The sequence below is a fragment of the Dunckerocampus dactyliophorus genome, chromosome 7 (assembly GCF_027744805.1).
Source record: "Dunckerocampus dactyliophorus isolate RoL2022-P2 chromosome 7, RoL_Ddac_1.1, whole genome shotgun sequence".
Lineage (NCBI taxonomy): Eukaryota > Metazoa > Chordata > Actinopteri > Syngnathiformes > Syngnathidae > Dunckerocampus > Dunckerocampus dactyliophorus.
In genome coordinates, this window is record NC_072825.1 from 1,124,822 (window position 1) to 1,140,790 (window position 15,969).

The window sequence follows — 15,969 nt, forward strand, 5'->3', positions numbered from 1 at the left end:
ATGTTCTCGATGCTCTTCAAGCAGTTAAATGACGCCCACGGTGCTTCCGTGCAAAACTTGCTCCTGAGTTCTACTGCCAAATCATACGGAAATATGAAAAGTGATTACTTGCCGTTTTTACCCGGTTGCAGAGCGACAGAGAGCGGCTGGAGGATGCGCGCACAATGGACTGCTGCCCCGCGCCTGCAGCTGCTCGCTTGGCCGCCTGACGTCGCCTGCGTCCGGCCTCCTGTGGAGAGTAGCCCCCGACTCCGACTCCTCCTCCTTGCGGGCTGGCTGGCTGTCGTTGTCGTCCTCCAGCGGCTTCACTTGAAGGCAGCCTGTCCGTCACGAACACTGTCCATATGTCATGTAGATGATGTCATGCCGTGTAGAATATACATTTGTGGAGACATGTGACGGAAGTATGCCCAACTGCACCCGTTTTAACTCCACCCACTCTCCCAATGACTAACTGACGTAGATTGGGGTCTATTTGAACGAGGTGTCCTGGAAGCTTTGCTGTCCCCACACGGTTACGTTTGTGTCCAGAATTATGCGTAGAATAAGACAGGATCAAGCTACTTTTCCCTTTCGGAAGTAACACACTACTAGTGATTAGCTAAATGACTCAAACCAGAAAGTACAACACAGTTACACTGAAGGCGCGAAGACAACCCGGATACACTACTTCCGGTTCCTCATGCTACTCAGTATCTAAATGACGTTTCTGTGGGCGTTTTGATCGTTGCCTTATATTGAATCGCGCATTTCAGACTTAATAGTGGGAAAGAAGTTGAATTTTACTAGAATGTGGCGTTTATACTCCTGAATATGATGCGAATTGATATTGTACCCCAAATTCCTAGCGTGTGACGTCACACAACAATGGCTGCGCCCACATAATGAACGTAGACAAGACACATTCTATCAGCTTCCACAGTCTGAAAAGAAAAACTGTCTACTTCAGACCACACATTATAATCATGATCAAGTTTACCATTTTCTTTGGGAAGTAACACAGTACCGGTGATTAGTTGAAGGTCTGAAGCCAGAAAGTACTGCCCAGCAGTTAGCTCGAAGGCGCAAACTCGGAAACACTACTTCCGAGTCTACGTGACACCCTAAACTTAAATTACTTTTCTGGGAACGTTTTGATTATTGCCTTCTATTAACTCGTTCATTTCAGACCTAATATTAAGAGAGAAATTATTTATTTTCGCTTGAATACAGCGTTTCTACTTCGAAGCAAATTGATGTTGGACCCCGACTTCCTATAATATGACGTCACACAACAATGGCGGCGCCCGCGTATTGAAAGTAAACGAAAGTAAACATGGCCGATGACCTCAAGCATTAATGGTATCCATCCGTTTTCTATGCCGCTTGTCCTCACTAGGGTCACGGGGGTATGCTGGAGCCTATCCCAGCTGACTTTGGGCAAGAAGCAAGGTACTCCCTGGACTGGGCATTAATGGTGTATTATTGGAAAATATCAGCTTTCACAGTCTGAAAAGAAAAACTATTTCTACTTCAAAATATATTTAACTCTTGACATTTTCATTCACAATTGGTACAACGATTATTCCACTGACCACAGACCACTGCCTGCAAGTGGGTGTGAATGTATTTGAACTATTTTTGTTACATAAATAATAAATTGACCACCAAGAGATTTGTTGTCAAGTTGTGTCATCTGTGTTTAACAGTGCAGTGCATTTGCCCCTGTCGGCCACCATATTCTTCACAACACAAGTAATCCATGTTATCTGTTTACACTCGTCTTCTTTTGCCTGGAAGGCTTTGGGGTCCGTGTTCCTTGAATTTAGCAAAACCTGAAGACATAAAATGAACAGAATGATATATATTCAGAATAAGTCAACCATATTCTTCTGACTGTAGACATTTGACAACTCTACCATCATCAGTACAAGATCATGTCCGAAAATGATCTCTGAAGAGAAATGAACTTTGCTTCTAAAAAGGCTTTAAAATGAATGATGACATCACTTCGTTAAAGTTTGTGAAGAGTATGAGTGACGATTGACTGATGGCCGGATCCTAGCTTTTAACGTTCAACACTCAGCTTGAAAGGCGGACGTCAAGACGGAAGTGGGTGGCGGTCACGTTGGTCCGATGCCATCTTAGATCCCACCAGGTGACGTGGATGTGATGTGAAACGCAGGTCAAGTGTGGACGCGCAGCACCACGTCAGACAACATACAACACAGCAAATTGCAGTAAACACTGTTTGAAATCACACAACAGAACACTGAAGTTATACTGAAAGCACACTAGAAACACATTTCAGTATGATTAGGAAAGAGCAACACCAGAAAACCATGTCAAACAGGTACTTTTTGTTTTTTAATTTAATTATCTTCTTCATCTCAGTTGATGTCGGCAGGCATTTTTTTCCTCTGAAGCAGAACAACACATTGGTGGGGGTTTTTTTCCCCAAGAGTATAACACAGAAAAGGAACATTTAAAAAATACAAACTGGCTGTATACAAAACAAACAGGCCCACTGGTGCTAGTGTTGAACCACCCAAAGTACTGCTTCAAAACATGCAAGGAGTGCAAAGACGACATTTATCAGGTGCACGCCATGCTGCTCAATTGGTCAGTCAGTAACAGTGGCAAAATGTAACATAATATACATGAAGGTAGTTGAAAATGAACTGAAATACATGGACATTCAAGTGTGTAGTGTTTAGGAACACATTGTGTGTTGAGTAGAAGACACTCAGAATAATAATAAACAACTTGTAATGGAAAATCTGCATGGAGAGTCATTTTGGTCGCCTATATCCTCCTAATTGGTCATAATGAACACCGTATGGAGGGAAAAAAATAAATAGGCACTCCGTAGATGCAATATGATGTGTTTAAACTGAGGGGTATGTGTCCAAAAGTGTCACTCATGCAATAGAAAGTATGCACTGGCTGTAAATGAAGTGGCGTGCATGCATTTTTGATGAACAATCAATACCAACTGGCAGGAGGAAGGCAAAGTGACCAAATGCTGCAAAAAGGTTTAAATCGCAGATGACAGCAGCCAAGTAGAAAGTAGAAATAAATAAAAAGATGTGTAGAAAGCTCATGACAAAACACATTCCTCTGTTGGCAACATGGCACCGTTCACAACAAGAAGAAGAAGAAAAAAAAAAAAAGCACTTTCATTTTCAAGTCAAGTGGACTCCCAACAAGTCAGTGTTAAAAAAAACTATGCACCGGTCCGGAACCCACCTGGCTGGCGGGTCAAAGTTGGTCTTCAGGCTGAAGCAACACACAAACACAACCTACAGTTTGCCTAACCGTACTCTCAGCTACCAAGCAGGCAAAGACGCTCCTCGCTTGTCCACGTCTTCAAGCGGGCAAAGTCAGGGTGGCCCGTGTGGTCTGCTCCGTGGTTCCTTACGTGGACTCTGAGGCCCGCCAACTCCAACCCATCAGTCTTTGCTCTCGGCTCGCCGTCTTCTAACCAGGGAGGAGAAGAAGCTCCGGCTCTGCTGAGGACCCATCAGCATGCGAGCCTGGTTCTTGTGCACAATCTCGATCTACGGTGAAGAACACACGAAGCCATTGAGGAGGTTGGTGAACCAAACCGATCTGGGTCATGGGAGTCACTGACCCGAAACAGACTCGCCTTGGATCCGTGTGGTCGTAGTATACATTTACGCCTCAACAACCAAGTCTACGTTTGAAAAGACGCTAACGATGTCATTTGCATGCCAGGCCAGTAGTTGGCGATGTGACTTCATAAAGAGACCCTAGACTCCTTCTCTTTTTATCCCAAAAACATTTGAAATACCCACCAACGTATGTGTGGGTTTACAAATTCACATATGTAAGCACAGTAAAACCTCAGATTTCCAAATCCCCAGTTTTTCAATGATTCGGTTTTCGAACAAGTAACAAGTGAGACAGCGACAGTGGGCAGTTAGTCTGCAACGCTTAGGATGCTTTGTTTGGGCACTCGATTCCACGGAACAATACAGTACAAGGCAAACAGACTACAGTGGAACCTTGGTTAGCATCATTAATCTGTTCCAGAAAGTCGGACTCTAACCAAAATGTATTCCAACCAATCAATTGCTACCATAGGAAACAATACAAATCCAATTAATCCATTACAGAACGGCAAAAATGTTAGCACAAAACATGTTTTTATCGTTTTGCACTTCTAGTTTTACTTGCATAAAACTATTCTAAATGCATATGCTGTAAATGAGCAATGAAAGGTATAAATGAACATTAAACATTACTTTTACCTTCATTGAAGACGAGGTTGTTGCCAAAGACACAATGTGACAGCGAGATCGAGATATTGCATCCACGATCAAAAGAAAAGCAGAGACTTGTGGCGTAACTGTGCTCGTTAGCAAAGAACTACATAGTCAACCGCTGATGACATCATAGATGGGTGACGGATCTGACTTCTGCTTCCTGTTTCCATGCTGCTAACAAGGACGTTTTGCGATGTATTAATAACACAAGATGTGTTCGTATTGCACGCTAATCAGAAAATGTACACAAACCGAGGCAAAATTTTGGCGCAAATTTTTTTCCCAAAAACTGACCCAAAAAACTAACCCTAAAACCAACCAAAAACTAAGCGGGGTGTTCGCTAGCCAAGGTTCCTCCTGTAGTTTGTTGTGCACAATACTGTACGAAAACCAAGACAGTGTACAAAAACTAAAATTTGGCCAAAATTTCCATCGAAAACCAAATCATACAAAAGCTGCGGCGTTTGAAAACCGGGGTTTGACTGTGCAGTCGTCTCTCGCCACTTGGCGGCTTGAACGTCACGACCTGACTCCATCGCAGTTTTTCAAAAATGATGATTGCTGTTTCGTGGTTGAATACGTGAAGACGTGATATGTACTGTAACATCAGTGACTGGTGTGCCCCTTTAAGGAGCGGGGCCTGGGGAGTGACCTGTGTGACAGCAGCTCGCTAGAGTTGACAGTTGTGTTTAGTTGATTGTTAGCAGCAGCGGAGAGCAGTGTGGAGAGAACAGGTACCGGTGTGAGTTGTGGCCGACAGCAGCTCCTGTGCGAATGTTCACTGTGTACTGTATGTGTTCTGTGCCACTGAAGTGCATCATGAGTCGCTCCTTAACCACAAACAGTATTGTACGCTGGTCACCAGGTGTCAGTAACGTTACATTGATGAGAAAATAGCCACAGCAGGAAGTAGTCTGTTATATCTTATTTAAGTCTTATTATGTTTACCATATTAGGTAATACGAGTGTAAAAGTGACTGCGGGGTGTTATTTTATGTCTTGTGGGCTCTAATAATGCTAAAAAGTAGGGATGAGCGCGTACACATGCATCTGTATCTGTATCTGCATCTGTATCTGTTCACCCATCTAAATTATCCGTATCCATATCTGTACTCGGTGTGGGCGGGGCATAAACTGGCAGTGAGTGTGGTTTACCCGGAAATGGGTGGGGCTTAAATCGGTACATTATTTTAAGTGTGCAATTGACATGGATTGATCAGAAGTTGCTGTATTTGTTGTTTATTATTCAGCTACATGTGTACTGTGTATGTGCATGTTTGCAAGTGATCTGATCCACTGACGTCGCACTACTGATGGGTTATTTTGCTACGCTTTACAATCAAATACACAAAAACAGAAGTGTCCTCACTTGGATGAAATAAGGCTTTAGTGTCATTAGAATGCTTCATTTTGAGTCCAGCTTTGTCAGAGCAGTTCTTAACGCCAGTGCAGTTTATTCCCAGAATAGTCCAACTCAAGCCGTGTCTTCATTAATGCAATAATACAAGAAACATGTTTCTTCACTTTATCAAATCACACAGTGATGGTTGCCATGAGCCATCTCCAACATCTGCCTCGGACGAGTGTTTGCTATCGCAGAGCCGCTCCTTCTCCCCCCCACAATGAAACATCTCAGCTTTCATTGAGTTTGTTTTCAGTTTAATTACGATGCCCTCTCACCGTGACATTTCCATACCTGCTGGCGGCCATCCAAAGCCCGAGGAGGCGCCGCGTGACCAAACCGGTGGCCCGTGAGGGCTCTTCAGCGCGGCGGAGAGGGCCGACGATTCGTACGTACGTAGAAACAATTTCCACGGCGGCTCATTCACGGCGCCAGTGTCGCTAAATGCTCGTACAAACACGGCCATCCAAATGGGATGTTAGCCCGCTAATTATGAACAACAACTATGCAAATGTGCCACAGCTCCCACATGAATAACTTAGTGAGGACCGTCAGACTATTTGCATCTTTGACACACGTCTGACATGTTTATCTTTCGCTTTGATAAACTGCTAGCATGCCATTACTCTCTTCCAGATATGATTGCACTAACTGAGTGTAATCATGTTGTAGTCGATGCACAGCTTACAGCTTTTACATCTGCTTAAAACAAAGCTTTTGATTCAAAATTATGTTATTACCTATTTTTCACACCCGCAGCCATGTTTAAAGACCAAAAATCTTCCATCATGTGACACGCATTAATCAGTTCATCCACTAGAGGGAGCACAGTTTGACAGAAATGATGTATAAAGAGGCTGGAGGCTATCTATACATTGGGGGCCGCTTGATTGCTGCTAAATAACTTAGCAGTGTCGTCCATCGCTTCATCACGGATCTAACATTGCGCCATCGCTCTTTCGTGTTTTTTTTTTAAATAAATAAATTAATAAATGACTGCTGTTTTGTGGTTGAATACGGCCCACTAACGTAAAAAAATCTAATTATCCTCATTCATGGCCTAAATTATGCATTTTCAAGCACAAAAAATGGCTAAATGAATGAAAATACAAATACAAGGTAGAAGAAGCATTCTAATTGTGAATATAAAATTCTGCATTGGCCACTAGGTGTCAGTAGTTCGGTGAGACAAACATGCGAACTCCACAGAGAGATGCCCGACGGAGATTCAAAGCCGGATCTTCCCGATGTGCTGACTGTTGGCCAACATGCTATCCAGCAGGCCTATAGCAGCCAATGAAAAATCCCCCGCAGAAAATTTACATGTTATAGACCCTGTGTATAGCAGTCACCTGTCTAACGGCGGCCACCCATTTTGTATCCCTTGGTCAATATCTGACCGCATATAGCGGCCAAAATGCCAACTCAAGTAGAAGCTTCATGCATGAAAAAGTTTTGTTTTTTAATCAATGAAGCCGTCGTGTGTAGACTTTAATTACTGAGTCCTAGCTCAGTCACAATCATTCACAAGATCCACACAAACTGTCAGTTGTTCCACATAAAAAAGACGTCTTCTTTGGAGCTTGTTGCAGACAGTGACACCGTTTATTTCCTGGTGTGAGACAATGTGCACTGGTCAATACTGTAATGCCAACTTTTATCCGCAGTCACACAGTGCCCTCTACTGGTCAACATGTAACAGTATAATTATATGTATCTGCAACACAACAAGCTTCTAATCACAGACATGTTAATATGTGCACGCACAAATTCAAAATGGCCGCCAACCTGTCTATAACGGCCACCTGTCTATAGCGGCCACTTTTGCCGTTTCCCTTTAGTGGCCGCTATAGACAGGTTTGACTTATATGTATATGTTTATCATGCTGTAATCTTGTTCGGGGGAGGGGGTTGGGGGGAGAGATTTGTAATTGTATTGTATTTGTAATTATTTTTGTAACAATAACAATATTTAGATGTTATTTTGTACTTATTTTAATAGAGTCATTAGTATCTACTCTTTTAATAAAATCAACTTATTATAGCGCCCCACTGAGATCCAATAAACACCCCAGACCTGAGCAACCCCTTTAAATTTGAATGAATCAAAATGGCACAGTCCATCCATTCATCATTTATATCTTCCGCGAACAATAAAGTCGTTTGCCAGCTAAAACAGGCCTTGGAGGAGGTTTTATTTTGGGTAAACTCAAGACTTACAGTGCATGGCGTCTGCATCCAAGGTTCCCCGTCAATCTGCATGGGTAGCGACTTGCTGGTCCTGCAGGGGAGAATCCAACCCATGTCAGCACGGGGAAGAATCAAATCAGAATGTCATCAATAAATATATAGACCTGATGGTCACAGAGGAGCACTGTGCGAGGCGTCTTCCGGCGCTCTTCAAGCCCGTGTAGATCTGACCCATCTCCATGGCGCCCTCCAGCCCGACAACCTCCAACAGCTGGTCTGACAGATCTGCAAAAAAACACACACAGTTTGTTCGCTCAGGCAGAAAGATGTCCTCCGCTTCGTCTGTAGTTCTCTCCGTGATTGTAGACTACCACAACGTACCTGAGTGGGCATCACTGAGATTCTTCCATTTATAAACGCTCCCGTCTTTGATGAGCTGAGCTCTAAAATCTTAGACTTCCTCTTGTACACAAAAGACCTATTTCTCTCAAACAGTCTTCACAAATGTGTGTTAGTCAGCACTTCTCCTTTGCTGAGGAAATCCATCCACCTCACAGGTGTGCCTTCGGCTGGCCACAATAAAAGGCCAATCCAAAATGTGCTGTGTTTATATTTCTATTTACAGTCTTGATGTTGCACTTAGTGGGGACGTAGCTCAATGACACTTTTATCATTCCTGTGACATTTTTCAAAATGGAACTCCATCTTAGACCCGTTTTGGGGGTTGACCTGAGGTCGTCAGATTAAAATGTCACAACAGAAACGGTAACATGAAACGCCGTAACACAAAACGGCATAACGCAAAAACGCAAAACAAAACGGTTTAAGGTGAAATGTCATAACTTGAAAAGACGTAACATGAAATGCTGTAACGTGAAGCACCGTCATGCCATAACACATAAAGCAAAACGCAACACCGTAAAATGAAATGCCGTGGCACAAAAGGTAACGTAACGTAACAAGTAGCGCTGTCCAACAAAATGCTAAATGAAACACTGTAACATGAAACACAGTAACATGAAACGCCACCAAAGAAAATGCTGCAATGTGAAACATCATCATGTAAAATGCCGTAACACAAAATGACATAACACAAAACAACGTAAAACAAAACAACGTAACACGAAACATCGAAAAACAAAACACTGTAACACCAAACACTGCAAAAAATTCTAGAACGTGAAATATCATAACACAAAGTACTGTAACAAGAAGCACCGGGAAACAAAAAGCTGTAATATGAAAGGTCGCAACTTGAAACATCAGAACACAAAACACTAACATGAAGCACTGCGACACAAAACGCCGCAAAAACGCTGCAACGTGAAATGTAATCGCATAAAACGGCAAAACATGAAAAGCTCTAACACAAAATTCAAAACACAAAGCAGCAAAACAAAACGCTGTAACACAAAATGTTGCAAAACAAAATGTTTTAATATGAAATGTCACAAAATGAAATGCTGGAACATGAAACATCGCAAAAAAATTTTGGAAAGTGAAACGCCAAAACACAAAACGATGACACAAAATATTGCAAACAAAAACCTTTGGAACCTGAAACGCCATAACATGAAACGCCATAACATGAAACGCCATAACCTGAAACGCCATAACCTGAAACGCCATATCCTGAAACGCCATAACCTGAAACGCCATAACCTGAAACGCCATAACCTGAAATGCCATAACATGAAACGCCATAACATGAAATGTCATAACATGAAACGCCATAACCTGAAACATCATAACATGAAACGCCATAACATGAAACGACATAACATGAAACATCATAACCTGAAACGACATAACATGAAACATCATAACCTGAAACATCATAACCTGAAACGCCATAACCTGAAATGCCATAACATGAAACGCCATAACCTGAAACATCATAACATGAAACGCCATAACATGAAACGCCATAACCTGAAACATCATAACATGAAACGCCATAACATGAAACGCTATAACCTGAAACACCATAACCTGAAACATCATAACATGAAACGCCATAACCTGAAACGTCATAACATGAAACGCCATAACATGAAACGACATAACATGAAACATCATAACCTGAAACGACATAACATGAAACATCATAACCTGAAACATCATAACCTGAAACGCCATAACATGAAACGCCATAACCTGAAATGCCATAACATGAAACGCCATAACCTGAAACATCATAACATGAAATGCCATAACCTGAAACACCATAACCTGAAATGTCATAACATGAAACGCCATAACCTGAAACATCATAACATGAAACTCCATAACATGAAACGTCATAACATGAAACGCCATAACCTAAAACATCATAACATGAAACGCCATAACATGAAACGCTATAACCTGAAACACCATAACCTGAAACATCATAACATGAAACGCCGTAACCTGAAACGTCATAACATGAAACGCCATAACATGAAACGCCTTAACATGAAACGCCTTAACATGAAATATCATAACATGAAACGCCATAACATGAAACGTCATAACATGAAACGCCATAACATGAAACATCATAACCTGAAACGCCATAACCTGAAACATCATAACATGAAACGCCATAACATGAAACGCTATAACCTGAAACACCATAACCTGAAACATCATAACATGAAACGCCTTAACATGAAATATCATAACATGAAACGCCATAACATGAAACGCTATAACCTGAAACACCATAACCTGAAACATCATAACATGAAACGCCATAACCTGAAACATCATAACATGAAACGCCATAACATGAAACGACATAACATGAAACATCATAACCTGAAACGACATAACATGAAACATCATAACCTGAAACGCCATAACCTGAAACATCATAACATGAAACGCCATAACATGAAACGCTATAACCTGAAACACCATAACCTGAAACATCATAACATGAAACGCCATAACCTGAAACGTCATAACATGAAACGCCATAACATGAAACGACATAACATGAAACATCATAACCTGAAACGACATAACATGAAACATCATAACCTGAAACATCATAACCTGAAACGCCATAACATGAAACGCCATAACCTGAAACGCCATAACATGAAACGCCATAACCTGAAACATCATAACATGAAACGCCATAACCTGAAACACCATAACCTGAAATGTCATAACATGAAACGCCATAACCTGAAACATCATAACATGAAACTCCATAACATGAAACGTCATAACATGAAACGCCATAACCTAAAACATCATAACATGAAACGCCATAAATTGAAACGCTATAACCTGAAACACCATAACCTGAAACATCATAACATGAAACGCCATAACCTGAAACGTCATAACATGAAACGCCATAACCTGAAACATCATATCATGAAACGCCATAACATGAAACGCCATAACCTGAAACGCCATAACATGAAATATCATAACATGAAACGCCATAACATGAAACGTCATAACATGAAATATCATAACATGAAACGCCATAACATGAAACATCATAACCTGAAACGCCATAACATGAAACGTCATAACATGAAATATCATAACATGAAACATCATAACCTGAAACGCCATAACCTGAAACATCATAACATGAAACGCCATAACCTGAAACATCATAACATGAAACGCCATAACCTGAAACGCCATAACCTGAAACATCATAACATGAAACGCCATAACCTGAAACGCCATAACCTGAAACGTCATAACATGAAACATCATAACATGAAACGACATAAAACGCCATAACCTGAAACACCATAACCTGAAATGTCATAACATGAAACGCCATAACCTGAAACATCATAACATGAAACTCCATAACATGAAACGTCATAACATGAAACGCCATAACCTAAAACATCATAACATGAAACGCCATAACATGAAACGCTATAACCTGAAACACCATAACCTGAAACATCATAACATGAAACGCCATAACCTGAAACGTCATAACATGAAACGCCATAACCTGAAACATCATATCATGAAACGCCATAACATGAAACGCCATAACCTGAAACGCCATAACATGAAATATCATAACATGAAACGCCATAACATGAAACGTCATAACATGAAATATCATAACATGAAACGCCATAACATGAAACATCATAACCTGAAACGCCATAACATGAAACGTCATAACATGAAATATCATAACATGAAACATCATAACCTGAAACGCCATAACCTGAAACATCATAACATGAAACGCCATAACCTGAAACATCATAACATGAAACGCCATAACCTGAAACGCCATAACCTGAAACATCATAACATGAAACGCCATAACCTGAAACGCCATAACCTGAAACGTCATAACATGAAACATCATAACATGAAACGACATAAAACGCCATAACCTGAAACGCCATAACCTGAAACGTCATAACATGAAACATCATAACATGAAACGCCGTAACAGGAAACACCGCAAAAAACAAAAAGCTGTAACACGGAATGTCGTAACACAAAATCCTGAAACACAAACACGCAACGCTGTAACACCGCCATGACACAAAAGGTTTGTGTCCGAGTGACGAACCGCATTTCTGATTTGAAACCAAGTTAGGGAATTCCGGTCTTGTACCAACGCAAGAACAAGAAGGTGAGAAGAAGGACGGAGGAACACGAAGTGCGGAAAGACGAGGAGAGCGTGAGGAGGAAAAAGAGAAGAGACGTCACGCTCCTCGTGCGCTTGTTCACATCTGCATCTGAGACACGTAACAGCGAGTTCAAGCAAGAATAACAAATCAGCAATTCATTAGATTGCACCGGCAATGCGGTGATAACATCATTATTAATTTCTGGTCTGTTTTGCAGTGATGTGTATTGATTTTGGCCCTGTTGGAGGCTGAGGTGTCACGCGGGGCCCATCTGCTTGAGCGGTCGCTCTGCCTCCGACTCTTCCCTCCTCAAATTAAGGAGCTGCTGCCTCCCGGTTGGGAGCGCATTCACATTAATTGAAACCAAGGGTCTTTTTTTTTATGCGTGTGAAGACGTCGGCTTGCTGCCATCCTGTTGTGTTGGTTTCCCGGGCGAAGGCGACGTGGCTGCTGTTGCTGTGAGGTGTCGTCCAGCTGCCGTGTCTGCATGTCACCATGGTGATGGTGATGGACATGCGTCTGCTTGGATCTCAGCTGAGTGTCTTCTGCTTTTCAGGGTCACACCGTGTGTGCATACACAGGGAGTTGACCCCCCGACACCGGGTCTTCCAGCTTCCTCCTCCCCCATGACTTCTCACCTGAACGCTTTGCACAGGCCAACATGGACACAAGTGATGTAGTGTGTCACGACTGGCAGGGATGCTGCAAAGATCAAGCACACCCTACGACACATTGCTAATCACAAAAGACAACGAGGCAGCAAGCTTCAGTTTGGACCACCGACCAGGGAATGCTGCTATATTTATATAGCTATATTATATAGCTACAGTATATTGCTATATTTCCGATGGTGATAAATTGATGGCTGATCAAGAATCTTGCTGACGTTGTTCATTTTTGCATCATCAAAAGTAAGCTATGAGGATTTCCCACTGTGGCAGCCGTTACATTTGGCTGCACTGCCTAAACAGGCTGTCACAGAACGCCAAAATAAAACACTGAGAGGGAAAATGGACGTTTAGTGCAGGACAATTGTTAACTGAATGTACTGCAACAGGCGGGCTAATCCAGGCCAGACTAAACAGACTGTCAGAAGAATTAAAAAAAACACTATGACAGCAACCTGAAGTTTAGTGAGGGACCATAGTTACGGTAACTAAAGTTACGGCAAAAGACTCACTTGTGGCCTAAACGGGCTGCAACAGAAACCAAAACCCATTTTGAACTAAAAAATTCATTCATGGAAGATTTGACACACGCACGGTGGTCTAGTGGTTAGCACGTTGGCCACACAGTAACAGTCTGGAGATGGGAAGACCTGGGTTCGTTTCTCACTTGGGCATCTCTGACGGAGTTTGCATGTTCTCCCCGTGTGTGGGGGGGTTTTCTGGGTACTCCGGTTTCCTCCCACATTCCAAAAACATGCAGGTTAGCTTCATTGGAGACTCTAAATGGTCCATAGGTATGAATGTGAGTGTGAATGGTTGTTTGTCTATATGTGCCCTGCGATTGGCTGGACACCAGTCCAGGATCTACCCCGTCTGTCTCCCAAAGTCAGCTGGGATAGGCTCCAGCATACCCCCGCGACCCTAACGGTGAAAAAGCGGCAGAGAAAATGGATGGATGGCTTTAACAATACACTAAGTCCCCAACTAACGAACACAATTGGTTCCAGACGACGTTTTTAAGTGGAATCGTTCTTAAGTCGTGGAAAAGGTAGTATTACCAATGATATAGGTACTACATGTACGTGTATGCATATACAGTATATGTGTACGTATGTAAATATGAGTTTGGATGCAGTAGTAATATTAAACCAGGATAATGAATGAAAAAAACAATAATAAAAGTGATATAATAATACGTAATGATAAATGTTATTTACCTTTGAAGAGGAGTGATCCAGCATACATCGTTGGTGGTGGTGGTGGAGCAGGAGGAGGAATTACTGAAGAAAGGACAAATCTTCATCGTGGTTAGACTCCTCTTTGTACTGATAGTGGATGCCATTGGTACAGAAGTCTTCACATGTTCCATAATTCCAACCTTGCCTTTGTAAATTGTTCCTGTGGTTGAGCGATTCACTCCATTAGCACGCGCTACATTAGCCATTTTCTCGCTACCGTCCAACTTCCTGATGATGGCCACCTTCGTTTCCATAGAAATTGCTTGAGGTTTCCTGCCACTACTGCGAGCACTTGCACTCCATTTATCAGCCATGATAACGGATAACAAACGTCTCTGTAAAGTATCGAATGGGGTACAAACGGCGTGCTCCGACATGTTATCAGCGACAAGTGCAGACGAACTGAGAAAGATCGCGTGAGAGGGATGCTGCTACCCACCATTCGTAGCGGCGGCATGGCGCGCAATACAAAAATAGTGCCTTTGTATTTCGAAAAAATTTAAATGACAAAATATGGCAATTTTCGAAAAAAATCATGAAAAAAATAGACCAGTCGGCTTGTGTTCGTATCTACGAGTGTTCGTACGTCAGATGTTCGTTAGTAGGGGACTTAGTGTACTCAGACCGCAGATGCAGACGGCTACGAATGATTAACCCTGTAGAAAATGTTGAGCGTCACTAGGCTGACAAGGTCACTTTTGTTCTTTTAACATCTGAACTTTTTTTTCTTTACACATGTCTCCCAAGCAGGAGGCGGATTCTTCTGGGGGAAGCGCGTAAAAGAAAAGGAAAGTGAAAAGTGAAGTGGAGAAACATAGAAACCAACATTGGCTGCATGCCTGTAACGCCGGTATCATCAACGATGAAGATGATACCTTTGAAGATGTGCAAGGATGTGCTCCTATGAAATGGACAGTGATAAGTAAACAGTGTAGTGGTCATGTTATTGAGACTTCCTCCCTTGAAAGGCCCCTTTAAGTGTGCAAGACAGCCACAGGGATTTTGCATTACTTTTCCATTTAATTCGGTGTACTGTGAATGGAGTGAGGTTCCCCGACATCGTGACGTTAGCGTCTTAGTACCCCCGCAGCCTGGGGCGCTTGTATTAATCAGTTGGATTAGCTGTCGCCCCGTTTGCATCGCGCCCGAACCTGAATGACTGACAGACACAGACCGATGCACTTTAGCCGCACATGGGAGGAAACACGCTGCACTCAAGCACCAGAGACAAAAGAAGCAGGAGGGATTGGAGACGCCATCCTTGTCGCTGCTGGGCGAGCTGCGGCCTGAGGAGCGACAGTTTGATGGTGGAGGAGGACGAGACAGTGACGCACAAGTCCAACTAAGGGGAAATGGCGGGAGGAGGAACGCGGAGGCCCATCCTCCAATGAGCGCTTTCATGGGGCTTGTCGCGGGACATCAGTCCCAAACGTGGAACCGACACACACCCCACCTGCACTAACCCCCCCCAACCTTCCCCTGCAAAAACTCACTCACATTGTAAATAATTCACTCCGCAGCCATTCCCTTCCACCTGAGGGGCTTGTCTCCTGGCGTCACCAGCAGGATGATTTAACA

At 42.5% G+C, this 15,969-nt stretch overlaps 2 protein-coding genes across 11 annotated transcripts in view; both read right to left on the reverse strand.

Moving 5' to 3' along the window:
* The window catches only part of etv1 (ETS variant transcription factor 1), a 44,975-nt gene extending 43,696 nt beyond the window's left edge, over window positions 1-1,279 (reverse strand). For 3 of the 5 annotated variants that reach the window (XM_054782569.1, XM_054782567.1, XM_054782568.1), the window contains exon 1: window positions 113-962. The gene's annotated coding sequence lies outside the window, so the exon portion shown is untranslated. The other 2 variants (XM_054782566.1, XM_054782565.1) reach the window with 2 other exon arrangements.
* Window positions 1,280-2,324: 1,045 nt separating this feature from the next.
* The window catches only part of dgkb (diacylglycerol kinase, beta), a 77,418-nt gene continuing 63,773 nt past the window's right edge, over window positions 2,325-15,969 (reverse strand). For all 6 annotated transcript variants that reach the window (XM_054781149.1, XM_054781148.1, XM_054781151.1 and 3 more), the window contains 3 exons: window positions 8,025-8,145; window positions 7,891-7,951; window positions 2,325-3,539 (listed from right to left, as the gene is read on the reverse strand). In XM_054781149.1, the coding sequence (XP_054637124.1) occupies window positions 3,432-3,539; window positions 7,891-7,951; window positions 8,025-8,145 (290 nt within the window). In that variant the 3' untranslated portion in view covers window positions 2,325-3,431. The remainder of the gene's footprint in view (window positions 3,540-7,890; window positions 7,952-8,024; window positions 8,146-15,969) is intronic.